Below are 27,566 nucleotides of genomic sequence, written 5' to 3'. Positions count from 1 at the left end.
GCACTTAAGGGGGTCAGTACATCTTAAATCAATCACTTCTGGAAAAAGGGGAAGAAAAACAGCAAACCTTTTCAGTTACAACGACTCATACTAAGAACATTTTTATATATTTAATGTTCTGTAAAAAGAAAAATGGCAACAAAATTATCTTCAGACCAACTCCAAGTGTCCCAGCCTAAGGGCAACGTTACATTCTTGTAATCATCTTCGAGCCTCATGTTGTCTGTGGCACAACTTTCCCAGTTTGCCTGTGATGTAAAGAAACAGAAACAAGCACTGATACTGTAGAGTCTTGTCTGTTCGCTGATGATTCATTGGAGAAAACTTTAAGATGTGCCTTTCAGGGCTCATGTGGGAAAGGTGGCTGGTCAAAAAGCTCTATAATAATCTGATAATCTGATCCTAATCTTCTAAGTTTGGAAGTATCACATCATCTCTGCTTCCTGTGACTGGAGGTGAATTAAAAAGTTCTCCATACTGTTATGTACTTCCAAGTCCATGTAACTTTGAAAGGCTTTAAATATAATATAATTTATTATTATACAAAAAAATTATTATACAAAAAAGACAATCAGCTGTTCTTGAGGGGATGAGCTGAGAGAGGCTGACAGATTTGTGATGGTCCAATCCTCCGTGAATGTTCCAAATCCAAATAAATACACAGCAACAGGTTGTGTTTTCATGGCTGTGTTATGTGTGTGTGGGCTCGTTGCTACACCGGTAGCCTTATTTATGACAGGCAAGTGGGAGGCTTCGTACCCTCTAATACCGCTGTCTTCACTGATGAGAGACAAGATTAAAAGCTTTCATCTCATTCACGTTCTTATCAAACAAGTATAAGAACATGACTTATTCAGAGTTCATTAACATGACAACAATCTTCCTCATAAAGCACATATCCTCTGTGCACTGGTGGGCATTGCATTTCCACATCACAGTGCGCTAATGTGGATTGAACTCTTGGCTGCTTCTCTTGTTTTTACATCGAAAAAAACAAAAAGGCAAAGATTAGCCCGAGGCAATATGGGATTATGAGGCTTATATTAATATACACACATTCATAACTGTCGGGGCTTTTCTTTCCTCCTCCTCCTCCACCTTAATCCCCCCCACACATGGAGAGAGAGAGAGAGAGAGAAAGAGAGAAGGGGCAAGACACCACAGAGGAAAAGGAGGGGAATGAAAAAACAGCAAGAAGAGAAAACTGATGAAGAGGGAAAAGAAAGGAGAGGAGGGGAATAAGCAAGAGGAAAATGCAAAAGATGGAAAATCACAGGAGAGAAGAACAGGACTTTGACACAAAAAGGTGGAGATCAGCACAAGGAAACAAGAAGGAAGGGGTAGGATATAAGGAAACAAGGGAGTATAAGGAAATATAAAGGAAACAGGAAACAGAAGAGATGAAGAAACAAGTCACAATGAAAGCAGGAGGGTAAAAGAAGAAGAAGAAGAGAGTAAGGGAGTGAAATGAGAGGAAACAGACAAGTAAAGAGAAGTCAAAGGAAACAACAAAGGAGGAAAGGAAAATGAAATGAGGGTAAATTGAAAGAAATGAGGAAAAGAGATCAGAAGAAAGAAAAGCAGAGGAAACAAAGAGGCAAGTGGCAAGGTAGAGTAAGGAGGGCAAAGAAGGAGATAAGAGGTGACGATATAAGCAAAATGGTAATAAGGAAACAATAGGAGGAATTATTGGGGGGGTCCACAAATTAATACTGCAGCATGAAAGAAGAGAGAAAAGAAATGAAGAGAGAAGAACCAGCTATGTGATGGAAGAAGCAATAAAGGCGAAATGAAATGAAGAAATGAGAGAGGGCTGGAGAAAAAGTAGAGAGGATGCTTCCTCTGCAGTGATTTGGCAGAAGCAGAGAAAGAGGAGGAGAGGTGCATTAGAGACAGAGGGGCAGAGTGAAAGAGTTTTCTGTTTTTAGAGAGGAACCCTTGGAAACAGCAGAACAGGAACTTTGTGAACTCCAAAATAAAAATGTTAACAGAGAGACAGACAGGGCATGACTCAGCTTGAAAAAAGGGAGAAAAAAACAAAAGTCAGAGTCAAAGAGATTTTCTGTTCCTACCATTGATGTAGTGAGACGGTCTCTGATGGCTTCAATCTAATATGTCTCACACAACTGGATAAAAGGTTGCAGTAAAGGTGCAGGACTGACGTAAGAATGCATCCAAATGCCGTTTCTTGTAACCCATGAGATTGGAGCATGCCGTGGGAATTACAGGTACTGAACGGTAGTTTGAATCATCTCTAACGTGAACAGTTTGTTCATGTTAAAGGAGAGTCCTCGTCACACACAAAGGTTAATCATGGAGTTCCACAGGGTTCTGTGCTAGGACCAATTCTGTTTACTTTATACATCCTGCTCTTGGACAGTATCATTAGAAGCCATACCTCAAACATTGTGGTCTAATTGTTGGGTTTTCTCTGTTTTTGTAGGGTCTTTTAATTTACTGAATTTAAATTTAATTACACAAATACACATATTATTAATAGCCAATGTGACTTAAAACTAAGTATAACAAAAGGTGCACAGAAAAGACAAAAACAGAAAAAAAATGCATCTTTATTGCTGGTAATAGGCATGTGACCTCAGCATAGACACTCCCACAGTCTGGCTGTTATTTGGTTACCAGTTTCTACTCTGACAATGTACAGTGATGCACCGAGAAGGCCACATCCAAGATAACATTTATCGTTACTGTTGTTGCATAATTCATATCACGGGAGAAATAAAGGCACCGCTTAATGCTGGTAAAAGAAGAAAGCAGGAAGTTGGGTTTTACAGCAAATGAAACGGAAACGATTGGAGAAACATTCAGATACACAGATCCTGGCTGTCTCTGGCTCAGAAATCCATGCATTCAAATGGGAAAGTATAGGAGATATTCGCCTGATGAACGAATTCAGCAGATACATAGATGCAAATGATCTTCCTTTTTCTTCTTCCCTCCTATGTGACTGTTTTGGGATCAAAGAAAGTCTGTACAGAGAGGAGAAACAGGAGTGTATATAATTATCAGCAGTGTTGTTACTACTTTATTCTTTTATTTTTTTTGCTGTAAAGAGCTCAGAGCCAAATGTGTCCAGGGGCTTTGGGAAAATTCCAGGCAAGAAGCCTCATGTGAGCCACCAGGGTTTAGTGTTTGACTGATGATCGTAATTAGATCCTAACGGCAGTCCACAGCGTGCCCAGTCTCCTGGGTGTGACCAGCACTGAATCAAGCACAGACACAGGAGCTCAGATTCTGTGCTACATGAGGCGGCACGGTAGCACAGTGGTAAGGATTATTACTTCTCAGGAAGAAAAATTCTGGGTTTGAACCTCTTGATAGGCTCGGGCCTTTCTGTGGGGTGTGGATGTTTTTTAGTGTCTATTCTTTTAAAGGTTTTATTTCCCTGTATAAAACATAAACAAACAGCTTGTGTGAATGAACTTTGGTTTTTAAAGTGTCGCTTTAACTGTGACCGACTCACCAGATCGAGTTTAAACCTGTAAACTGTAGGTCTCTGCTGGCCTCTGTTGACCACCTCAAGTACTGCAACACACCACAGTTCAGTTCAGAGGAGCTCTCTGGGCATGTTTTTGGGTTGTGGGGGAAAACCAGCACATCCAGAGAAAACCCATGTAGGCAAAAGGAGAACATGTAAACTCTCCATAGAAAGGTACCAGCAAGTTTCACCTCTGACAAGGATCTTCCTGTGTCAGGGGTGTTTCTTCTTGTTTTAGTGCTCTCATTGGTCTTGATCATTTGACTGCTCAGAAAATCCATGACAGTCACCTTGGTCTTCAAACAGCTCTTCAAAGCTTTGAGGTGTGTTGGGGCTCTTTGGCTTTCTGCTCACAGCTTGAACGCAGAGGGCTGGAGCAGGTCTCTGATGAACATAGTGCTGATTGGTTACTGCAGGTGTTCCAACTCCCATCAGCCGTCCAGTCTCACCACCTCAATAGTTTGGAGTTGGTTCCTGTCTTGGTTTACAGATACTTCTTTCTCGTAGGCAAACTCAACCTGTAAAAAATGGAGTCTTACTATTTCTGCATGTGTTCATCCGGTAAACATGCTTCCTTTAAGTCTTCCTGATCTTGGTTTGGATACAAATGATCCAGTTTGGTTAAAGTGTTTTAAAGCGCAACCTCTTAGATGCTGTGAATGTCTACTAAAACTTTCTCTTTCAGATTTGTTTAATGTTTCAAATGCCTGAACTCTCTTAGGTAAATATTCTTTCAATTTCTTTTAAAGTACCCTTCAGAAATAGTTCAATCTTCTTGAAGGGCATTCAAACATCTTTTTTGGATGTTGGCTGCCTTTTGTTCTGTTCTCTGTCAGGATGATCCCACACTGCTTTAAAGATGATGTCCGAGCTGTGGGGAGACCCACCTTGAGTGTTCATTGTGTATCTATGTGGCTTTTCTTTCTATCCAGGTATGATTTATTGCATTAGGTGTGTTTGGGATCATTGTCATGCTAAAAACTGAAGCCCATTAGAAACTTTCCTGATGGTACTGCATCACTTTATGTTCATAATTTCATCAGGTTTGGTAAGATCTCCAATACCACTGACTGAAACGTAGACATAAACCACGATAGAGCCTCCACAGGTTGTAGACATTCACTACTGTACATCTCTCCCCCGTATATACTGTGATGACTTGACTTAAAAATGTCAAATTTGATCTCATCACAACATAATAATGTTGCCACTGATTTTCATTGCAGTTCCTTCTGTCATTTGGCATACCTCAGCTCTTTCTCCCTGCGACAGTCACCCTTCAATTCCGCTGAGGATTCGGTAGATGATCAACTGCAGGGCCAGAAGAATCTCTCAGGTCCCGTGTCCGGTCTTTTGGATGTTTTGCTGTTTCTTAAGTACATGACTTTCAGGTACCGCTCATCTGCTGTAGATCATTTCAGCAAAAAGCTCTTTAGAATTATTGTGTTAGTGCAAAAATACTATTTTATGGGACTTTTGTTTTGTTTTAATCCAGCTAAAGAAATGTGAACACATGATATAGTTTTGCAACAGGCTGCAAAGTGTCTACATACAAAAAGTAAAATTGGATCTCAGTTCTCACTCACACACATTCACACACACACACACCCTGTGAACCCAGTGAAATAAAGCAATTCAGCATCTGGGCTTTATCACAAAACAGGTTTAATTTAATATCTCTTTATTTTTTAAAATAATTAAACATTTGTATTTCTCCAACCCTTTTTTATCTTTTTTTTTTCAGCTTTTAAATCATATTACATCTGGGCCATTCTAAAGCACACATTAATTCTGCAAGGGAGGAGGGGGTGAGGTTCACTGTCAAAGACTCCCAACAGGGCAAAAGTGGTCTGCTCAGTGCCTTCCCTCTACACTCGCTTCCCTCCCCCCTCTGACCCTCTCCTGCCTACCTGCCCTCACCCCTCCCTGCTTTCCTTCCCTCCCACCCTCCCCTCCCCAACTAAAAAAAAAACAACAAAAAAAAAACAAAGAGAAAAATTATATATATATATATATATATATATATATATATATATATATATATATATATATATATATATATATATATATATATATATATATATATATATGTTCAAATGGTCAAAAGAAACTTCATCAAAATATTCAAAATGAGATAAAAACCAAGAGAAGCGGGAGGAGTGAGACAGAAAGAAAAAAGAAACAGACTAAAAGAAGGGGAAACACTATCATAAATACCAGGAAGTTGTTCCATAATACCTCTTTATATACTGGATACTCCTCTCCACAGTTTCCTAAGCAAAAAACATAGGCTAAATTACTACAAGATACAAGATTATCAGTGTACTGCATTCAATAACAATTTACAGGGTTGTCTTTTTTTGTCACTGTTGCTGTAATACTGTGAAGTCAACGCGGCGCCCCCCCAGTGGGCTTAGAGGGACGAGGCGAGAGGGGCGGGAGGTGATGCGAGGCGCTCGTCTTTTCACACGAGGAGTACTTTTCTTTTTTGGCGCTCCTTTGAGGACCCGTTATCATGTGTGTGTGTTGTGTGTCTGTCGTTAGCTGTGAGTCCCCCGTTATGGCCAGACAGTACCAGTGCCAGACTGATACCAGCGATACCTGGTATGGCAGGAGGGACGGGGTCAAAAACAGAGAAGGAACGTAATCAGCTAATGGAAGGTAGCCTTTTTTTTTTGGAGAGGGGGAAATGAATAGGAGTGTGTTTACATGCAGATGGTTCTGGATTCAAATTGTTTCTGGTTTGTATGTGTTAATCTCTTTCTGTTATAACATCGGGCAACCAGCCACATTGCCAGGGAAGTTAATAAAATGAGATGCTGAATAACTATAAAAGACTCAAAAGAGACACTCGTCTCACGGGACAGGTGAAACAAAAGCACCAGGAGAAAGTTTGCACAAAGCCCCCATCACCATTTCAGTTATTGCTGTGTGGAACATTTATGACTGCACACGTTTAAAGTTTGTTTTGAGCCTTTTTGTTGTTGTTGTTTTTAACATCATCTGTATTGGCACTACCACCAGAGGGCGCCAAAGTAAAGGGGGGAAAAAAGAACCCTACACTTACTGCTCAATTTTCAGCATTTCAAATCCCAAGTTTGACAGTTTTAGTCAGGATTTATGTAGTTATGTACTCTCCTGATTTGCATGGACACACATGTAAACACATTTAAAGAGTCAGTGGTGTGTTTGTGTGCACTGTGAAAGGCCCTGTTGTCAGATTAATGTGTGTTTGTTTGTTCGATTCATTGCCTGTTTTAAACAGGAAGCAGAATTCGCAGACAGGTTGGTGAGGCCAGGGAGATTAGGGGTGTCCTTTGGATGGAATGGGGCGACTGTGATTGGTTCACTTGGGGCCTGGTAAGACCGAGAGGGAACAGAAAGATGGAGGCAACAAGAGGAAAAGCAAAGAGGAGAACCAAGAAAATAAAAATGACATATGGGACTACACTGAAGAAGACTGGGGTGAAGAGTTAAAATCAATCTAACCTCTCTTTTTTGTGTTTTTTTTTTATATTTTCCAAGGGTTCATTCCATGTCCTACAGTCCAAAAAGTTTTTTTTCTTGTTTAAATTCCCCTCCCACACAAGTGATTTTCTCATTTTCTATTTTTTTCTTCCTTTTTTATTATTATTATTACTGTTTTGTTTTTCCATTTGCAATAATATCAGTTTAAGGGAGAAAAAAAGAAAAAAAAACAATTATTTACAGTGCTGTTGAAATAATGAAAACAGACGTAATGAATCTACTGTAAAGTAAGTCGCACAAACACAGGAGGAAAAAAAAAAGCATAAGAAAAAAAAGAAAGAAAGAAAATTAAGAAACCAGCGAGCGCTCTGTGTCGATCCAGAGACGACAGCCTGTATCAGGAGCTCTGGGCAGACATGGCTAATGTCGAGGGCAGGAGATTCGGGATCAGGGCAGAGGAGGAGCGGGGAGTCGGACGGGGAGAGGAGGAGGAGAGGAGCAGTAGGACAGGGGAGGGACAGAGGGGAGCGCGGCGCTGTCTTTGTTAAGTTGGGATGATTCCGTCGCTCCTAAGGCCCCGCTTCAGCTCCAGGTCCTCCAGCTTCTTCCACAGCTCCTCCCGTTCCTTCTCCTTCTTCTTCTCACTGGAACACAAAAACACATAAGCATTAAGCACAAAAAAAGCATTAGCTCCAAGTGAAAAAAATAAAGAAATGTTTTTATTGAATCAGTCACTCTAAACGGAAGTCTGGTGCTCTAACTCAAAGTATTTATCAGTGTGGCTTTTCTTTAACCAATATGATAGTAGCACTGTGTGTGTTCCTGTAATGTGTTAAGCAGCTCCCTGGAGGCATCACAAACTATCACATTATTCATGAGTCCCCATCACCCCTGCTGCTGCTGCTGATGTGAGCAGCTTCTTACCGCTGGCGGTCCGACTTGTAAGTGGCTGTGAGTTCATCAAATAAGGTACTGTTCATCTCCATGAAGGCCTTCAGTACGTTGTATACCAGCGCCACGATTGCCCTGAGAGGGGAAAAGCACAGACAGAGTAAGACAACTTACAGCGGCACATTTTTATTGCTCCTTCAGACTTCTGTGGTGGCAGACACAGAGCTTCCAGCCTTCATTTTTGGATAAATTATGGAGACATCCAGCGATGTGTGCCCAACTGATTCGCAAACTAACAAACATTTTTTTCCATTTGAGATCAAAATCAAGCCCATTTGTAGATTTTTCCAAACATTCCACATTTATTCTTAAAAACAGGAACATGCTGTTCCTATTAGCACTGGAGTATAACCCTCTTTAAGATCCATATGTGCCCCGTGCACCCCACAACAGGCACAGCCAGCTGGCATGTTTCGATGACTGGTTGTGTCTACAAACGTATCTGAATAATATCAACACTTGGCAATAAATTCGGAATAAAACAACCAAAAAACAGGTACACGATAATGAAGTATTTTTCAGTAATTTATATTTTCACCACTGGCCAGCTAAAGTCTAATTTGCTGAAAATCAGGAATAAATGAACGTGCATGCATGTTTTCCTGTGTTAGAGCCCTGACTTTGCCTTAGGAGAGGAATCCTGAGGTGACTAGTAACTTAAATGATCATATGCAGTTTCAACAATCTACTTGTGATCTTCAAATTAACACTAATTCCCAATTGATATCAGTTTTTTAAGCTATATTTAGCTGTTCGGAATTCAGATTTTTCTCAAGAATGTGGACCATTGTAATGCAATTCTGCTGGGGTACAGAGGGTTGTATGTGTGACTCTACTCAGGTCTTGAAGTATACATTTCCTAATGAACATCAGTAGAAAGTGAAAACATTAAGCCTCATCTATTACACAGAAGTCATGCTACTCACGGGTTCCAGTGCTCTTTGGAGATCCTGTAGAGGCTGGCAAACATGATGGGCAGGATGACGCTGGAGTTCTCCTCAATCAAACTCATGATGTACTCGTTGTTCCAGTAGTAAAGAGCTCGCTCTGCAACCTGGGACGAGACGGACGCACACTAACTGAGCCATGTCTTCATGCCACCAATAACCACTCGTCACTCTTTAATAACCAATAACTGTTTAAGCACAAATGTCCCCCATGATACAAATTAGGCCACCCCCACCCCACAGGAAACGTAGGCATTGTCACAATGAGTCATCGCTGACCTGGAAATGTGGGCTGGAGACACATCTGGAGATCTGTTTGAAAAGCGGCTCCTGGATCTTGACGAACTGTGTGGGTTCGATGACGTCCAGAATCTCCTCCAGCTCCCCTAGAAACATCACCTGCAGTGCCGTGGAAGAGGGACAATATCAACAACACACAAGATGATTGTTATTGTTGTTGTTTTGGGGGTTTTTTGCATTTAGCAACAAATGAGCCTCACCTCTTTTTGACTGCAGGTTTTTGGCCAGAACTTCAGTAAGCCTCTGATGACCTGAGAGAAGATGCCACAGTTCATACAGTTGGCTCCTTTTCCCACCCCCCCACCCCCCCCTTTTTTTTTTCTTAAATACAAGTATTTGAGTTGAAATAATAATAACAGTAATGTCATTCTTTACATTTCTGACTCTGTCGTTGATGTGAAACACTTTCATGACAAACTGGGAGGGGGAATGAAAAATGAATGTCACACAAAGATGACTGATAGGAGGAGTTGTGCATAGATACTTACTGGTTCTGTTAATGTTGGGTCTTTCTCTAGGAATTGTACAATGCAATACGCCAACTGTGAGAAGAGGAATCCGGAGGTTAAAACTAACATCACATTAAGCCTCGAGCAAGGCTTACAAGAGCAGCTCAGACGTACAAACACAGCAGTGAAAGAGCTTTCAAATGATTTTACTTTTTAAACCACTGTGTTTCTGCTGATTTTCACGGCTGCTGTCAACTATAATATTATTACACATTTAGATTCCTTCCGTGTATAAAAACACACAAACATACACATAAGCTATAGCACGAAAGCACACCTTAAAAAGCAAACAGGATACTTTTCGAGGTTCCAAGTTCTGTTTGTGGATAAACTACGCCTGGGATTCCACCAAATCTAAAGGTGGCAGATATTAGCTTTTACCCACATACTCTATACACACTATTGTTACCTGTGCATGGAAGAGGGACAGACTCCTGACAGTGTGGAGGGGAATCAACACTTTGACCAGAAACTGTTTATGCTCTGCTTTCAGTGGCAGAGCAAAACCATTGATTATACTGGAAGAGAGAAGGAGGAGACAAAGAGGAAAATGTGAATATAAATTAAACAAGAACACATAAAAGAACTTTATTGTGACCCTATGAAAGCAAGTGGAAGATCAATGAGCTGCAGACCAAAAGAACACTGTTTATACGGGTGATGTGGCCTGGGGAAGAAACACAGACCTGATGATCCTCACAAAAATCGCAACAATCCTGTTTGTTTTACATTGTGTTGTATCAGATTCGTGTTTGTTTAAGCGACAGTGCTCCGTGTCTATGCTGTGTGCCAGACAAATGTCAGAGATGTTATTGAATGTATGTGCCAGCAAGCTCTCCAAGGAGAAGCCCGTCTCATTCCCATAGTTGGAGTGTTTCTTCTGGAGTTGGTTTGACTTCATCTAATGTTGGTTGATTGGTTTGTCACGCTCGTCCAGGCTCTCCCTGACAATCAGTTGAAGCTTTGATAGTCAACAACAAAAATGTATGACTGTCAGAGGTCGGACTGCGGATCATGTTCCATGAAACACATCGTGTAATTTGTTATCTGCCGACCTTAACGTCATATACATATCAGTGTTTTCCGCGGGTTAACCCTCTGTTTGTGGCACAAACACACAAGCATGCATTCCTAACTGAGCTACTAAATAATACTTTTATTTTTTACGTTCTTTGCAATTATTTCAATTGGCTCTATTTTGAATGAGTCTCATTGCAGTCCAAAGCTACTGTCTCAGACTGCAGGTGGTGAATGCACCCCTGAAGTCCTTGTTGTTATGCAACCTCGACGACCTTGGCAAAAGGTCACATGAGCCAGTTCTCCAACTTTTTGCAGTTTCTAGTTAGAATGGCCCTCAGCTCACAGTGGAGCTCCAGAGGAGAACAGAGACTGCTGTTGCTAGCTGCAGTCCAATCAGTGTGACCACAGGATGAGATCTTCTCCGAAGAAGCGGCTGAACGATGTGGAAAAATGGTACAAAAGCAAACTCAAAAGAGCTGACGCTAGAGATTGCCTCTCCCAACTTTCCTCTTATTTAAGTTCAAAGTCTGATTACAAAATGTTTTTAAAATGGTCAGAGTGGGCACCCAAATGTTAAGTAATGTCTGTGTAAAACACTGCAGGTTCCAGAGCACTGAAGACGTTCCAAGGAGGTTATCTGGATACGTTTCTGGATATTAAAATATTTTTATTAACAAATAAAGTATTACAGAAAAATGCCCTTTTCTCTGTCTGACCTCAAACAACTCGAATCACAAAGTCAATGTACTTTCTATCTTGCTTCACTGCTTAAAAAGACTGTTAAGCTGAAAGGAGGATTAATTTACTTCTCATCTCCAAGTCAAACCGTGCTGCTGGAATTCACTCTGCTCTGTTAAAATCCTGTTTTTATGGAACCTAATCATTCAGCGTTTTAGTTCCATGTCTTTAGCCTCCTTGGGTATCTTAAAAAAAAACTAACTCCAGCTTGCCTGATTAAATTAAAGATGTTAAAAAAAAATCCTCATTGTTACATCTACAAAACCACAGCAAGATAGCAGAGTTGAGTTGAGTTCTGCTGTCGCTCTCAGGTCTCAGTCACTCAGGCTAAAAGCATCAGCAATAACAGAGCAGAATGTAAATGTGTGTCTGAGGCTCAGAGGCCCCCCACATACCTCCCCAGGATCTCCAGCAACTCAGCCACCCCGTTGAAGTGCTCCGTCTCATAAACAAAACTGCAGACAGACAGAGAGGGAGGCAGACCGAGGAGGAGATGAGAGAAGGCACACGATGAAAAGACACAAGCACTAAAACTCTCACAGAATGGCAAAAAACAGGTAATTTGTAAATTAACACAAATAATGACAACACACACACACACACACACACACACACACACACACACACACACACACACACAAAGAGGAGATCCAGGTTTGAACCAACAGCCACAGATATTTCTAACATCCTTCTCATCCTTTGGCTGTACAAATAATCAGAACAGAAGCAGAAGAGTCTCCGTAAACTCTCAGTGTAAGCTTGTTTGCAATAACTGGCTCTTTTGGGTAAGCGCATACTTTATTCATTTACACATTCAGCAGACACACAGTGCCATGATCACTTATTCTGGGGTGGGTTTCTCCACGTTTGAGTCCCATATTCTCTTTATTGTGGCCTTTACAAACTTCTGAGGAACACTGACACAAATGTAATTATATTAAAGGAAAAACCGTCATCGGCTTTCAACAGTGTCATTGTGCCTGGGTACTGACTCTATAGATGGCAGGGATAAACTTCGTTCTTCTGAAACATATTTTGTAATTTGGAGTTTGGATGATTGTGAGAAAGAACAGAAAAAGAGTGAAAAAGAAGGTGTAGAAGAATAAAGTGAAGAGGAACATCAAAGGGAAGGTGAAGGGAAGGTGAGGTGAGGAGGAAGAAAAACAAGATGAAAAAAGGTGATGAAAGTGAAGAATGAGGTGAAAAACAAGGAAGAAGGTCAAGAATTATTATAAGACGAAAAAGGGGAAGGAGATGATGATGAAGAGGACATAAACTTCCACGTGATGTCACCAACAGGAGAAATCAGGTTGGGACGCTAATCAGAGTTGTCATTTTTCACATGCATCACACAGCAGGAGACAGTCCACTTTAGCTGCGTTTCCACTAATAGAAATGTTTGGTTTATGGAGGAAATGTGACCCACTCATATGACTTCACTGAACAATTAGCTGCTCTATTCTTGCATACGATCCAATCAGAAGTTTGGTGCAGGGTGCAGGACTCAGACTGCTTAACAACATTTGTGCTTTCTGGCATTTGTTGGATGATGTCTACGAAAACTCGGGGCTGCTGTGCATGTGTGCAAAGGGCGTAGGACATTGGTCCATATTTCCCACAGGTGTTCAGCTGACAAGACCATAGCTTACAGCTCACATCATTTTCACTTGAACAGCACCGTCATCCAGGAGAACAGGGTACACATCATAAGATGAAGGAGATCGCTCAGAACAAGTCTGTATTGATTTTCAGTCACCTTTCCCTATAAGGTGAGAAGTGGAGCAAAGCTCTGCCAGCAAATATTCTCTACTGAATAAGAGAGCCATCTGATCCCCTCACAGCAGACATCAAGAATTCAGCTCTTTGCTTTTATTTGTGAGCCTTGTCTATTCGAATTTTTAGCTCCACTCTGTTGACTGGCAACTTTCTACCGTGGCTTCCTTCTTATCGTGAAAAAAATTCCACTCACATACAAACACAAGCTTTTTCCAGCCCAGGCATCTGAAGAATTCATGTTTACTCACCGTAGAAAAATATTATTGATCTGTTTTCGTATAAAAGCCCTCAGCCCCAGGAATTTGCCGTAGATTCTATGCAAGACTGTCTTCAGATAGTCTCTCTCCCGAGGGTCCTCGCTGTCAAACAACTCCAAGAGCTGGACACAAGGTGAGGGGGGAGAAAAGTCAATTTTAGGGAGTAAGGCAGAAAAAAGCAACGTGCCTTAAAAGCAAAGAAAGATACGAAAACGCTAAACTGACAGTAAAGAAGATGATGAAGTAGAAAAGCAGAATTCTGAAGGTGACTCAACAACTCACCTGTAGGACAAACTTCTGGTCTATGTACTTTTTGGCAATGCTGGGCTGGAATTCCTGACTCTCCAAGAACCGAATGAAGAACTCGTATACCAACTGGAGAAAGAAACACGGTTGATAAAGAATTCATGTTAACCTCCGACGCAAACAAAACTTTGTTTCACATGATAACAGGTGGAAAAGAATAGAAAAGTCCAAAGGCTCATCGCTTCTTCTCAGATATTAGTGCATTGAATTAAGCCCATAAATACTCAAACAGAACTGGATTAAAGGGAGAAACGGCTCAAAAGTCACAAAAAGCAGAGTAATCTGGGATGAGCAAGGTAGAGAAAAAAAAGTCCATTTAAGTTAAATGGAGTTTAAATGTATATTCTGGGAAATATCATCATCCATTTTTCCATATAAGAATGAAATAACCACTCTCACAACCATCATAAGACTAGAAGCATGGGGGCACTGCTAGCCTGCTTCTGTTTGAGATTCAGCAACAGGCCTGCAAACACCTCTAAAGCTCACTAATTAGCGTGCTACAGCTCTTTCATGTATTATGTATTCAAACACAACAGTACAATTTGGTCTTGCTCTTGTAGGCAGCCACATACACCCTTCTCCACACGTGGACTTTCCAGGGCACACCTCCACCCCTCTACCTGCTGCCAACTTTCACTTCAAATCACATCATTATCTGCAAAGCTACGGTCCACAAAGACTTTCTGCAGGCCTGCTGCCTTATTGCCATCCTCACCTGATCCTAGCCAGTTCCTTCCATTTTATGATTTCCTATCTCAGGATAGTCCAACCTTCTCTACTTCCAGCTTTTCAGCACACTCTCTTCACTTCTCCATCACCTTAACTTGTGGTACAACCTTCCCAGCTTAGCGCCTCCTCGTGTTGCCACATTTCTTATTAAACACTGCATTGTTTGCTCATCCCTATATTCCCTCCTTTTAGATTCCTAAATTTTCTCCTTACATCTCAAGACTCCTTGACACCCTTCCTCCAACTAGATCAAACACCTGTATCATAATGACTGCCTCCTTTGGTTGGCCATCTTTCCCATAACTCTCCAGTACTACTTTGCTCTTAACTTCCTCCTGAACTCTACCCACCACTGCTCTTGCTTCAGCCTGTTCTAAGGAGCTTTACCTGGCAACTCACTGATAACTGCACAGAAATGTGGGTATATAGACAAACTTAGCAGACGTTAGTAAAGAAATTACACCAAAGTACCCCTAAAGGGTTGTCATTATACACACACACACACACACACACACACACACACACACACACACACACACACACACACACACACACACACACACACACACACACACACACACACTTTACCTGTAAGTGTGGCCAGGAGGCCTCAAGTGTGGGCTCATCCTCTTCAGGGTCAAACTCGTTACTGTCACTGGGCGGAAGGGTCCGGAATATGTTGTGAGACACCTGGAACAAGAAAGCGGGAACTTCAATCCAGTGACTGGAAATTGGGGTTCTGACCCAACATATAGATGATAACTGCTGTTTACATGAGGGATGCTTCAATGCCCCTGCATTCCCTCTTGTCTAAAGTCTAAATCTTATGTACACGTAAACATTTTAACTGAAACTAGGTGTCAGTTTAAACAACTTTCCAAAACCACATTTCAATTCATGCCTTAATATTTGAGCCTCTGCTTCAGTACTTCAGTTTTTCTTCGAACACTTTCTTCGAGTGGATTGACAGGGTTAAAATTTAACAAAACATTTTTTGGGGAATTATTACACACAACCATGGACCTCCTTGTCAACTATTCTGATGCATTTCTCCATTGAACATTCTTCAAACACTGCATCTTTAACCAGACCAGCATGCTTTAAATCTGGCAAGAAGTCAGAAGTCTCACAATCCTCACTGCAGCATCTACATATGTCTACACTTCAGCTTTAGAGTACTTAATTATGTGTTCATAGTCTACTAGATAACAAAAACTACCATGAAGCAGTACATTTAGCCACATACAAAGCAAACCTAACAGAGTTTAGTGTAAACCACATCAGTCCAGATGTGTGCGGCAGGTGATACATTAGATTCACTAAGAATAATACAATGATTTACAATGCTGTCCACATTAGGGCTGGGCCATATTATACCGTTCACGGTAATACCGGTATAATGTTAGGCAACGATAGGAAAATGAAATATCGCGATAGAATGGGAGTAAAACGCGCATGCGCAGTGCCTTTGTTTTCATACGCACATGGCCGATTGTTGAGTGAAACAGATGAACCAGAATTGGTTTGTACAAATGGTGCAACTTCAGTGATGTGGAACTGGTTTGGTGTTTGTCCGTCAGATACACGACAAAGCACATTTTTTTGCAGAACATGCAAGCGGCCGTCGTTATTGTCGGACTAAGATGCTCTTAAATCTGGGAGTAATCTGGGTCCTAAACTCCGTATCCTTCTGGTCAAACGAACACTGCAGCATCACTGAGAGTTAAAAACTGTCTAAATTCTTTCATCTTTAATAAAACGATCAGCATTGCTGCTTTACCAGGTGTAACTATGAAGTTTAACTTCCAGGCATCCATGAAAACAAAATTTATTACATTTAACGGAGTTAGAAGTTAGCAGGAAGCTAGCGGAAGTTAGCTCGCTAGTTTCGCTAGTTACCTAAACATGATATTGCATGTTCTGACTGAGAGATTTCTGAAAAAAATCAAACGTACAGCAGGATGCTGTAAACGGACCAAACAACTGAGATAATCCATCCACAATACGAGGTTAGTCATTAATATACTGCAGCAACATGGGAATAGAGCAGCTGCCAGAGAATTCAACATTAATGAATCAATGGTACAGAAGTGGAGGAAGCAAGAAGAATGAGTTTAATAAAGTTTGATTTATCTGACTGCTTTGTTTCGCTTAATGTGCGTTATAATCCCGTGCACCTTATGGTCCGAAAAATACGTACTGCACACTGCAGTTTAATGTTGCAAAGCACCTCTTTTTAACTTCAGTGGATATTATACATGGTTATGCTCAGGATATGTCAGCCCATTTCTAGTGGAAATGCCTTTTGGTTGAACTTTCAGCAAGCAATTTGCATTTGTACTGTTACATTTTTATAAAGCTTTAATGTACATAAAACCAGCTTCTTGTTTAAGTGAAAATAAATGGAAGGTTGTCTTTTTGCGCTAGTAATGTTGTGGAGTTGTATTTTGTCTCGCATCAATTATATCGTCGGTTATATCGTTATCGCAAATTTTCAAATATATATCGTGATAAATATTTTTGGCCATATCGCCCTGCTCTAGTCCACATGTATGTCTCTTCTTAATGAGACCGACTTTGTTAACTCTTATCAAAGAGTTGTCATCAGGCAGAAACCTCTGAAAATAATATTGTGCTGTGTCAGTTTTTCTAAATGTCCATTAGACCAGTATGTTTTCTGTCTCAGCACAGGACTGCTTCTTTTACAGTACCTGTATGTACTGCAGCAGACCTTCAGTTATGACTGTCCTCAACGGCCTGAAGATATACTCTGTGGAAGGCTCCAAGTAATTAAACATAATAACAACTTGGTGCACTAGGTTAAAAAAAAAAAATTAGCTTTGAGTACTTCAGGGCCTCTGTTCATTGTGGGGTCTGTGTTCATTAGCTGAACATACACTCAACAAAAATATAAACGCAACACCTTTGTTACTGCTCCCATTCCCCATGGGATGAACGTAGAGACCTAAAATTCATTCCAGATACACAATATAACCATCCCTCCCAAACAGTGGTCACAAATCAGTCCAAATGTGTGGTAGTGGGCACATCTGCCATATTGAGATAATCCATCCCACCTCACAGGTGTGCCACATCAGGATGCTGATCTGACATCATGAGTAGTGCACAGGTGTACCTCAGACTGCCCACAACAAAAGGCCACCCTGGAATGTGCAGTTTTGTCTCACAGCAAAATGCCACAGATGCCACAAGCAATGAGGGAGCGTGCAACTGGCATGCTGACAGCAGGAATGTCAACCAGATCTGTCGCCCGTGCATTGAATGTTCATTTCTCAACCATAAGCTGTCTCCACAGGCGTTTCAGAGAATATGGCAGCACATCCAACCGGCCTCACAACCGCAGACCTCGTGTAACCACACCAGCCCAGGACCTCCACATCCAGCAGGTTCACCTCCAAGATCGTCTGAGACCAGCCACCCAGACAGCTGCTGGAACAATTGGTTTGCACAACCAAACAATTTCTGCACAAACTGTCAGAAACCATCTCAGGGATGCTCAACTGCATGCCCGTCGTCCTCATCGGGGTCTTGACCTGACTCCAGCTCGTCGCCGTAACAGACTTGTGTGGGCAAATGCTCACATTCGATGGCGTCTGGCACGTTGGAGAGGTGTGCGCTTCACTGATGAATCATGGTTCACATTGTTCAGGGCAGATGGCAGCTGAGAATGTCCCAGTTCTTGCATGGCCAGCATACTCACCGGACATGTCACCCATTGAGCATGTTCGGGATGTGCTTGACCGGCGTATACGACAGCGTGTACCAGTTCCCACGAATATCCAACAACCTCGCACAGCCATTGAAGTGGAGTGGACCAACATTCCACAGGCCACAATTGACAATCTGATAGACTCCATGCGACGATGTGTTGCACTGCATGAGGCAAATGGTGGTCACACCAGATACTGACCGGTTCTGGGTCCCCAGACCCCCAATAGCGCAAAAAACTGCACATTCCAGGGTGGCCTTTTGTTGTGGGCAGTCTGAGGTACACCTGTGCACTACTCATGATGTCAGATCAGCATCCTGATGTGGCACACCTGTGAGGTGGGATGGATTATCTCAATATAGCAGATGTGCCCACTACCACACATTTGGACTGATTTGTGACCACTGTTTGGGAGGGATGGTTATATTGTGTATCTGGAATGAATTTTAGGTCTCTACGTCCATCCCATGGGGAATGGGAGCAGTAACAAAGGTGTTGCGTTTATATTTTTGTTGAGTGTACGTAGCTGCCAACATGCACACCAGCTCCTGTTCTGCTCTTATTTTCCTCCTGTGTATCTGCTCATCTCCTATGTGTCTGTACACAGAGCACTCAAAAATCACTGCTATGCCCCTGCTGAGCTAGGAAAAGAGGGAAGCAACATTTCAACCACACAGGATTAGTTATTTATTCTTTAGTAGTAGACTTTACATACTAAACCCAAAAAATGGACGTCCCGTGGGGCTGGATAGGGTCTGTGGCTGCTGCCAAATCAAAGAACAGAACTAAAAGTGAACTAACATAGCTCATAAATTTGACTGACCTACAAGAGAGAAAACGAAAAACAACTACAACTACTCCTTCCCTGAGAAAAGAACACAGCAACACCCACTCGCCTGCTCTAGTGAGTCTAATTAAAGAATCAGACTGAAGCTGAATCAGTTTCCTCCCACTGAATAATGACAAGTAACAAATTTAAACAGAACATTTTCACTATGTCCACTCACACCTTTACACCATCAGTGCTGAGGGCTGCAGGGGGCCGACATTTTCCAGCCGTGAGACAAAACATGACTGCACAAAAAGACGACTGGGAAAAGTGAAATCTAATTATTACAAAGAAGCTTTTCTTTAAGAAGTAAGCTTTGACCCAAAGGAGGCACACTATGCAAACATGTCTGTCAGTACTCATTTTCAGCACCATTGGCTTTACACACCAACACTACCTACAAGGGCCACACAGCACTGCCCCATCAATGACTCGAAATTTCAAGGTGCATGCTACCTTAATGTTTCACGTGTGTCAAAAGACAGTAAAATTCTTTAGATATGGGGATGACACGCTAAGACAGGAAACATCTCCAGACCCCACTGACAAAAACAGACATTTTTACCTCATTAAATGTAATAAAAATTTACAGTTTTTAGTACCTGCTCCAAAGAGGTTACAATTTTGGTAGCAGTCTGTGAAAAACGATAGATTGTAAAGTTTTGAATGAATGGCGAACAGTCCATTAAAATTTAGATTCCATCCACAAGGTGCTCAAGGTCAGCTTAATGATTTATTGGTCAAAAATTGACAAAAGGGCTTTGTGCAGACAAACCAACACCCATCACTGCAAACTTTCCTCCATCTTTGAGATGAAGATGGTGTAAAGTTGTGAGTGGACATGGCGAAAACAAAAAAACTGAACTTCAGTGTTCTGTACAGACAGAGTGCAAATCTACTGTTTACGCAGAATGGGCAGATTCATTCTTTCTTACCATTTTCACAACCTCGGGGTAGGCCTGTTCTGTCAGGTAGCCCCGGCTTACGGTCACGTAGTCCACCAGCTCGTTGAGCGTGGAGCGCTTGTACTCCTTCATCTTGAGGTCTGACAGCGTGTCCATGAAGTCAAAGACAGTACAGCACTGCTGCAGCTTCTTCAGGAACAGCTCCGGCTGCTCCGCCGCCGGCACGTCTAGACAGGCAAAAGCAAACACAGGGGAAAGAGAAAGATGATGACAAAGGTTAGATAAATTGGTAAAGACACATATCTGGAGCGAGCAGATGCTTCTGACTCCCGCAGCTACCAGAAAGCTGTAATAGCAAACACCACATGGTCAAAGACGGGCAGAGTAAAAACAGGGATTTGAGCAGACCTGGTGGGACAGAGGCCTGACACACAAATAACCACATTAATATTTATTGATTTCTTTTTTCATTACCATTTTATGAGAAAAGCAATTAATGGTCATGGTCAGGATTCTACCCTTTGAAGCTAAAAACCTGCTTTCTCCATGAATTTACAAACTAAACAATTAGCACAGCAAGTTGTTGGTAATGAAAACCATTTTTAGCCACATTGAGATCAAGTTATACTTTTTTTACTTCTTAGTCAATTGTCTACAGGCAGATTGGGTTAAAGACACATCCAATACCATGTAGTAGTTAAACTGTTACTGATCTGCCCTCATCTCGTGCTGATTTTGTCGCTTCCTGAATCACCTGTTTTAATATTTGGAGCGAAAGCAGAGCATCTCTGTTTGGTGTAAACACAAGATGAAGTAGGTGGGTAGTTACAGCCACAAAGAAGAAAATGTGTGACTTTGCCTAGAAGAAGAAATCGAAGTTTCCGAGCTCTCCAATAGATGTTCACGGAGGACTGTTCAAAAGAAACGAAGGATGCTACCAGTGCATGCCTCAGTTGTAAAAGTGTGCTTCTTGCTCTGCAACAGCTTTTAACTTATTCATCTTCCCTGCAGACCCCTGTCTGCACAGGCAGGATGAGTGTGACAGCCTCATTATCCAGCAGCGAGTGTTTCTGATGGGAGAGGCAACGCTGTCACGAATTGTGTGGATGTGCAGGCAGAAGAAGGCGGCAGGTGTCTTTATTCTGATCCCACTGTGACAGACACGACAAGAAGGTCGCACAGAGTTCAGACCTGTGGGGGAGATGAGCAACAATCTTCCCAGATCGCCACAACTCAAGACCCGGTGCTCTCATCCCGGCAGGACTGGGCCATTATTATGTAAGAGATAAGCTGCTGCTCTGAAGACAGCACACTGCTACTACTGTGCATGTGTGCGCTCCACAATTACACTTCAAAGCGCTTGGCTGCATTTTGAATTCTATTGCTACTGACGATGAGTCACAATATACATGTAAATGAGCGAGAAAGTTAGGGAGTACCGGTGAAATGACTTTTTCACCTCACCATAACATGCAGGTTTTGTGATAATGAGTAGGTGATTCCTTATTTTACCTCTGAAATACTTCATTTTTCACCATTTTCAATTTTACAAACCAAATAATAGACTGAAAGAAGGAAATATGCCTATTTTATAGAAAGAAATGCAAAAGTTTTTTTTGCATATTTGTTGATTTTACTGAGCTCTCTCACTTGAGCAGGCCCTTTCCAGTAGTAGAAATAGTGAAAAGCACTGATAAGCGACATACAGATACACAAACTGTTACATCAAGTCTAGTTTTAACTACAAATCATTATGAAAACAAAGAGAAATTCAATGCGATGCCTTCCTTTAACGTGCTTCCTGTCAGTCTGTGGCAGCTCCAGTTTAGCCTAAACTAAGATGACTTTAGTCAACAAAATCCAAATCCAATTCAGCTTTGTAAAAACTCTGACAAGAGGGGAACTAATAAAAGTTCAAGGACACATGATGTGTGAAGCGTCTATACATCGGTGTTGCTGTTATGAAGAAGCAATCACTGTGAGGCTGAATAGTGCATAAACTGTTTGTATGGCAGAGAAGCAGAATCATATTAACGTATGACCAGAATACTTCAACTGTGCTGTAAGCATCCTGTGTAGCAAACCTCAGCATCCTGTTAGAAATAAAAAGGGTTTAAAATGTCTTCTACTTTACTTCCTTTAAATAATATTAACTTGGGAAATTAGAAAATGATCTGCGGCTGAAGAAACATAATTAAACTTCTGTATAAATGAATGATTTGGTTCATTCTTCCTTTTTTGTCAGCTCATTACAATGAATGGCTAAAATCCTCTTCCTGAAGCTCTGACCGTTTAAAGAGAAAGTGCAGTTTCCTGTCCTGGGGAAAAAAAGTCCTCTGCAGATCTCCTTGAGCGCATTTAAAGTGATTATGCTGAATGTGTTTTGATCCAAATGCCACTAGTTACTCACGACCTGCTGGCCTCCTGCTTTAGCTCAGCTCATTGAGGATGCATCCAACCGGGCCAGTCACAATCAAACCCAAACCCTGGCTGACTGGCAGCAGTCCTAATCCCTGCTCCACTAACTTCCACAATAAACGTTCATTTATCAGAGAGAATGCACAGCAAGCTGATTTTAGCTGAATTTTTCACGTTTGGTTGAGACTAGAGCTGGGCGATAGTACGATAACGATATGTATCGCGATATAACTTTTACTCGATAGAGAAATTAAGCTATCGCGATAGACCTCGCCGCTCTTGTCCTCCTAAAAAAAAAAAAAAAAAAAAAAAAAAAAAAAAAAAAAAAGTCAGCCAATCCAAATTAAGTAGCGCAGAGCCGAACCAATCACAGCCGCAGCGTCACGTCGCGTGACTTGTTACGTACAGCACAAGTGCCAAGCCGCACGTGTGTTTGTTTGGGAAGCAGCCAGCGGGTAATGGAGGAAATGAGTGCGCCGACTAGAAAAATCAACCGAGCGTGACCGAAGAGAAAACAGATGATGGTTCCAATGCCGGAGAGATTGTCGAACGGAAGAGCCAAAGAAGTTCCGTAGTGTGAAGGTATTTCGGCTATTTCAAGTCTGACAAAAAACAGAGTAGCGTGCACTGTAAATTGTGCCGAAAGCAAGTCTGGAAATACAATAAACTGGTGCATGCGTCACACTGCGCCACGTTATTGTTTCGGTGAAATGAATTTCTACAATACTGTTAATTCTACTCTCTGCAGTGTTTAAATGCTTACATATACACACAGTTACTGTCCCTCCACACATACGACTCGGTTCTGCTTCTATGCCGCAGCTTTGTTTACTTTTTCCCACCGAGGCTTCTAGACTTCTGATTGGCCAACATTTCTGCACGGTTAGCAATCTAGCGCCACCTGCTGCTTTGGCATGTTCATAGCAGCGTTTTCCTTCATTTCTGCCTTTATGTGTGGACGGGATTATTTTTTAAAAAGAAAACGGAAAATCTCATCAGTTTTCAAAAATACCCGTGTACGTGTGGACGTAGCCTCAGTCTCTGACTGGAAGCGCTAATTCGTCATTCGGCTTTTGTCAGACTAAAGTAACTGTTAAAACTGTTTGAAAAGCTAAGCTATACAACAAGGAGAGATTGAGAATTTCCTTTTAGTTCTCAGTTTATTTGATATTGACAAAAGTTAGTCAGTTTTGTCTGTTCTTCTGTAAAACAAACTAAGATTTATTTTTAGAATTAATATTTTGTTTCTAAGTGGAATTGACAATTTAGTCTGTTTCGTTTGTTCTATTTTGAAACTTAAACGCTTTAGCGGCTGCCTTTTGTGTAGTTTGCAATATTTGCCTTTATTTATCTGAAAAAGTCTCATGTTCCTTAAGTACATCTACCCTGTTGAACTTATTATGGGAAATAAATATTTAAATAAGAACAAGCTGCTGATTATTTCACATTTTACTTGTGAGCAACAGCACAATTAAATCTTACAAATATAGTTATTTGGCTTATATCGTGATAGATATCGTTATCGCCTGAAATGAAAAAAACATATCGTGATATGAAAAAATCTCATATCGCCCAGCTCTAGTTGAGACGTTACAACACACGCAAAAATATTCTTATCCTGCCAAGTTTACTCAGCGCTCCAAATAGCCCACAAATTGTGCTGCAGTCTTATTGTACACATAAGAGGGATTCACTCTTTTCTGCTCAAATTAAACAATCTGCTTGATAAAGAACATCAGAAATTAAGACAACTAGAAGATTCATTTGCACTACTTTATTGCGTTGCTGACCCCAGGGATGACCTGGTTTTGTGGTGTTTCAGCATCCATTTCTGTTCACTGCTTTAGCTTAATGGCCTGCAACACAACCCTTATTTGCTCACTCTTATCACTCATCAGTGTTGGATTCAGCAGTAGCAGACGGCAAACCCAAATAAACCAGCACACACAGTAACACAGTAAACAACTTTCCTGACCTATGGTCTCTCTAGGTGAAGAACGAAAGATTTTTTGGGCTAAAATAATGGTGTGTCCTCCGTGTTCTATCCCTGTATGTTCCTCTCCACATCTAAACCTGTTCCTTTAGATGAGAAGAAAAAAGGGCAGGTAAAGATTGTCCTACGTCATGTCTGTGTGTATGTAGTCTTCTCTTTGAACACATAACTGCAAAACAGGAGAGTAATATGGCATCAAAGTGGTCCCTCTTCTTCCACGTCATGTGTTGCATGTGAAACACCCTTCATGTGCATGCCTATGCATCGTGAAATATGAACTGTGGGCTGGAAAAAAGTGCATGCATCTTTATCAAGAAGGTTTCATCTGTCACATTGTTGTGTAATATGCATATGGGTGACAAGGCTGTATACAGAGGACAATGTTCAAGAAAGTGCTATACAGTGTATAGTGAGTGCAGAGGGCAGTGTGCAATACAAGAATAAATATGCTGTCCTCTGAAGATGCACCTTGATATCTAGCACGATCTAGCCAGATGTTAGTAACAGTGCTGTAAGACGGTAGCGTCTGAGAAACCTGGAGGCCAAGTCAACACTTCAGAATTGTTGTGCTCCTCAATCCATTGCTGAACCATTTGTGCTTTGTGGCAGAATGCTTTATCCTGCTAAAAGAGGTTTTCCATGAAACGGTGTACATGGTCTGCAACAACACTTAGGGAGGTTGTATGTGTCAAAGTAACATCCACATGTAAGGTAGGACCCAGGGTTTCCCAGCAGAACACCTCTGCCGGCTTGCCTTCTTCCCATAATCCATCCTGACTCCAAGTGTTCCCCAGGTAAGCAACACATAGTCACCTGACCAGCCATGTGCTGTAGAAGAAATTCTGATTCATCAGACCAGGCCAGTTCTCACATGCCCATCAGTGCTTTTTATAATTTCTGCTGCCATCACCTTTTATGGTGGTGGACAGGCATCTGCATGGGCACCCTGACTGCTCTGCACCTATGCAGCCTCATACACCACTGTGATGCACTTTGTGTTCTCACGCCTTTCTATCAGACCTTTTTGGCTCCCCACATGCATCAATGAGCTTTGGTTGCCCATGACCCTGTTGCTGGTTCACCACTGTACCTTCCTTGGACCACTTTTGACAGATACTGACCGCTGCAGAACGGGAACACCCCAGAAGAGCTGCTATTTTGGAGATGCTCTGACCGAGTCGCTTAGCCATCGTAATTAGGCCCTTGTCAAATTCGCTCAAATCCTTACACTTACCCATTTTTCCTGCTTCTAACACATCAACTTTGAGGACTGAATGTTCACTCGGTCCGTAATATATCCCACCCACTAACAGGTGCCATGATGAAGCGATAACCATTGTTATTCACTTCGCCTGTCAGTGCTCATAATGTTATACGTGATGGGTGTATATCTGAGGTTCATCACCCCAGTGGCATCAGAAGAGAGCTCTTTCTTAGCCTCTGTATTTTATGTTTGGCTGTGTATGCGCCTGCAAGCTGTAACAATATACATTATTATGTAGTCCAATTTGTTGCACATCGCAACAAAAAAACAAAAACAAAAAAAAATGTTCTTGCTTGCTTTGTGTGTACTCCTGCACTCTTTGGTGTGTATGTGTGAGTCCTTCCTCTCAGTACAGCAGTGTACAGTATGCTGTACATCATTACTGTAATTACCCGCTTCACAATTCGGGGTCGGATTGTGTTGGAGAGCCCGGGGCCTCGGAATCCTGCAACTCTGCTTCTGTTGAAGCATGTGAACAGCCTTAAAGGAAGCTATTAATAGACAGATAATCACAAAGGACAGAGTAATCCCTCCACACAGACAAAGCGAGGGGGCATAGCTAAACGGCTTGGAGCTGGCTGAGAGACTACCAGGGTGAATGAGGGGAGAGAAGCAGAGAGAGCTAGAGACACACTGTGCATAAAAATGTGTGCAACTGTACTTAAAAGTATGTGAGAGAATAAGCGCGCGCGTGTGTGTGGCCTAGGATAACCCAGAAACCACCCTGATATTGCGCGCACACATATAATCTCAGTTAGGCCCAGAAATCAGCACAAAGAGCAGCCTGTGGTGCAGCCGTATATGAAACCTCTGAAAGGGGTCCCAGAGAAGGTTATTCTCTGTGTGTATGTACATCAGAGTGGATATCAACAAGTAATCTTCTGTAAAAACAGCCTAAATGATGGAGGGGGAAAAAGAAAAGAAGAAGAAGAAGCAGCAGCAACAAACCAACCGTATTCCATCAGCATTTTCTAGTAAGATAAAACTTCAAATCTTCACAAAGAGTTGAAGGTGAGGTCTACTAAATACTTGTTCGGTCAAACTAACAGTCCAAAATCAGAGTTTATGTTTAGCACTGATGATCAAATTAAATAACTGTACAATGTGGAGCTCCCTGAATGCAAAATAACTATGATGTTTATGGTTCCACATTTTTCATGCCATGCTCCCCTCTCCTGTCTGCCTCCTCACAGCCTATTATCTGTAATTTAACCACAGCAGCAGCTAACAAATATTGTCATTATCCATTGTAGTCACTGGGTCTTCAAAATGCCAGAAAAGGCTTTTAAAAAGTCCTGTGCGAGTCGGCAGTGCATAAGGTGGCATATTCAAATTCCCTGCACTGTCAAAAGGCCAAAAATATTCAGCTTAGTAAAATAGAAAAAAATTTAAATGTTCATATTTAACAACTGAAACTGGGGGACTTTTGGCTTCCTGGCCTCATTAAAAAGAAACATATCCATCCCTCAAAATTTTCTCTTGTAATTTCCTTTCAGTAATAATCAAATTATTTATTTCTCAGCTACTGTCTGCTTTTTTTTTTCCTGTAAAACATTACGGTGTTAATTTGAATATGGGAATAAAAATGCATTCAGAATATTGTAAAATAATGTCATTCTGAGAGCAGAGTAGTGGGACAAATGCAGGAGAGGGTCCATTCATAGCCATTAAAAGGTTACACTCCACTGCAGACTGCCACGTTGTAGCTAATGCTTCCTATTAAAAATGATCAAAATCATCATGAAGGATAACACCACACATTATCTAGTTAAACATTCAAACATATACCAGCTTCAGTAAGACCCTTCCAAGTTAACCTGTCTCTTTAAAATCACATCTCTGTGTCGATGCAGAGGGCGGAAAGTGATTTTAACGCAAAGCCGCAAAGCAAAAGGACGAAAGGATAGAAAAACAATTACTTGCCCAC

At 41.5% G+C, this 27,566-nt stretch overlaps 1 protein-coding gene and 1 long non-coding RNA gene across 5 annotated transcripts in view; both read right to left on the bottom strand.

Moving 5' to 3' along the window:
- Positions 1–2,550: 2,550 nt before the first annotated feature.
- On the bottom strand, positions 2,551–5,419 carry LOC146685519 (uncharacterized). The gene is made up of 2 exons (XR_014916781.1): positions 4,745–5,419; positions 2,551–4,014 (listed from the first exon to the last, which is right to left on the bottom strand). It is a non-coding gene; the product is annotated as an uncharacterized LOC146685519 (long non-coding RNA).
- Positions 5,420–5,587: 168 nt separating this feature from the next.
- Positions 5,588–27,566, bottom strand: part of ppp2r5eb (protein phosphatase 2, regulatory subunit B', epsilon isoform b) — a 53,811-nt gene continuing 31,832 nt past the window's right edge. For all 4 annotated transcript variants that reach the window (XM_085441969.1, XM_085441970.1, XM_085441971.1 and 1 more), the window contains 12 exons: positions 19,995–20,191; positions 15,089–15,190; positions 13,745–13,837; positions 13,454–13,584; positions 11,825–11,884; positions 10,081–10,189; positions 9,651–9,704; positions 9,363–9,413; positions 9,142–9,261; positions 8,842–8,969; positions 7,889–7,990; positions 5,588–7,608 (listed from right to left, as the gene is read on the bottom strand). In XM_085441969.1, coding sequence (XP_085298095.1) covers positions 7,509–7,608; positions 7,889–7,990; positions 8,842–8,969; positions 9,142–9,261; positions 9,363–9,413; positions 9,651–9,704; positions 10,081–10,189; positions 11,825–11,884; positions 13,454–13,584; positions 13,745–13,837; positions 15,089–15,190; positions 19,995–20,191 — 1,247 coding nt within the window. In that variant the 3' untranslated portion in view covers positions 5,588–7,508. The remainder of the gene's footprint in view (positions 7,609–7,888; positions 7,991–8,841; positions 8,970–9,141; positions 9,262–9,362; positions 9,414–9,650; positions 9,705–10,080; positions 10,190–11,824; positions 11,885–13,453; positions 13,585–13,744; positions 13,838–15,088; positions 15,191–19,994; positions 20,192–27,566) is intronic.

This window comes from Copadichromis virginalis, linkage group LG19, assembly GCF_057382275.1.
Source record: "Copadichromis virginalis isolate Kocher_CV1m ecotype Utaka linkage group LG19, C_Virginalis_male_GT1.1, whole genome shotgun sequence".
NCBI classification, from domain to species: domain Eukaryota; kingdom Metazoa; phylum Chordata; class Actinopteri; order Cichliformes; family Cichlidae; genus Copadichromis; species Copadichromis virginalis.
Note: the sequence above shows the minus strand (reverse complement) of the source record. Positions and strands in the feature narration are given on the sequence as shown.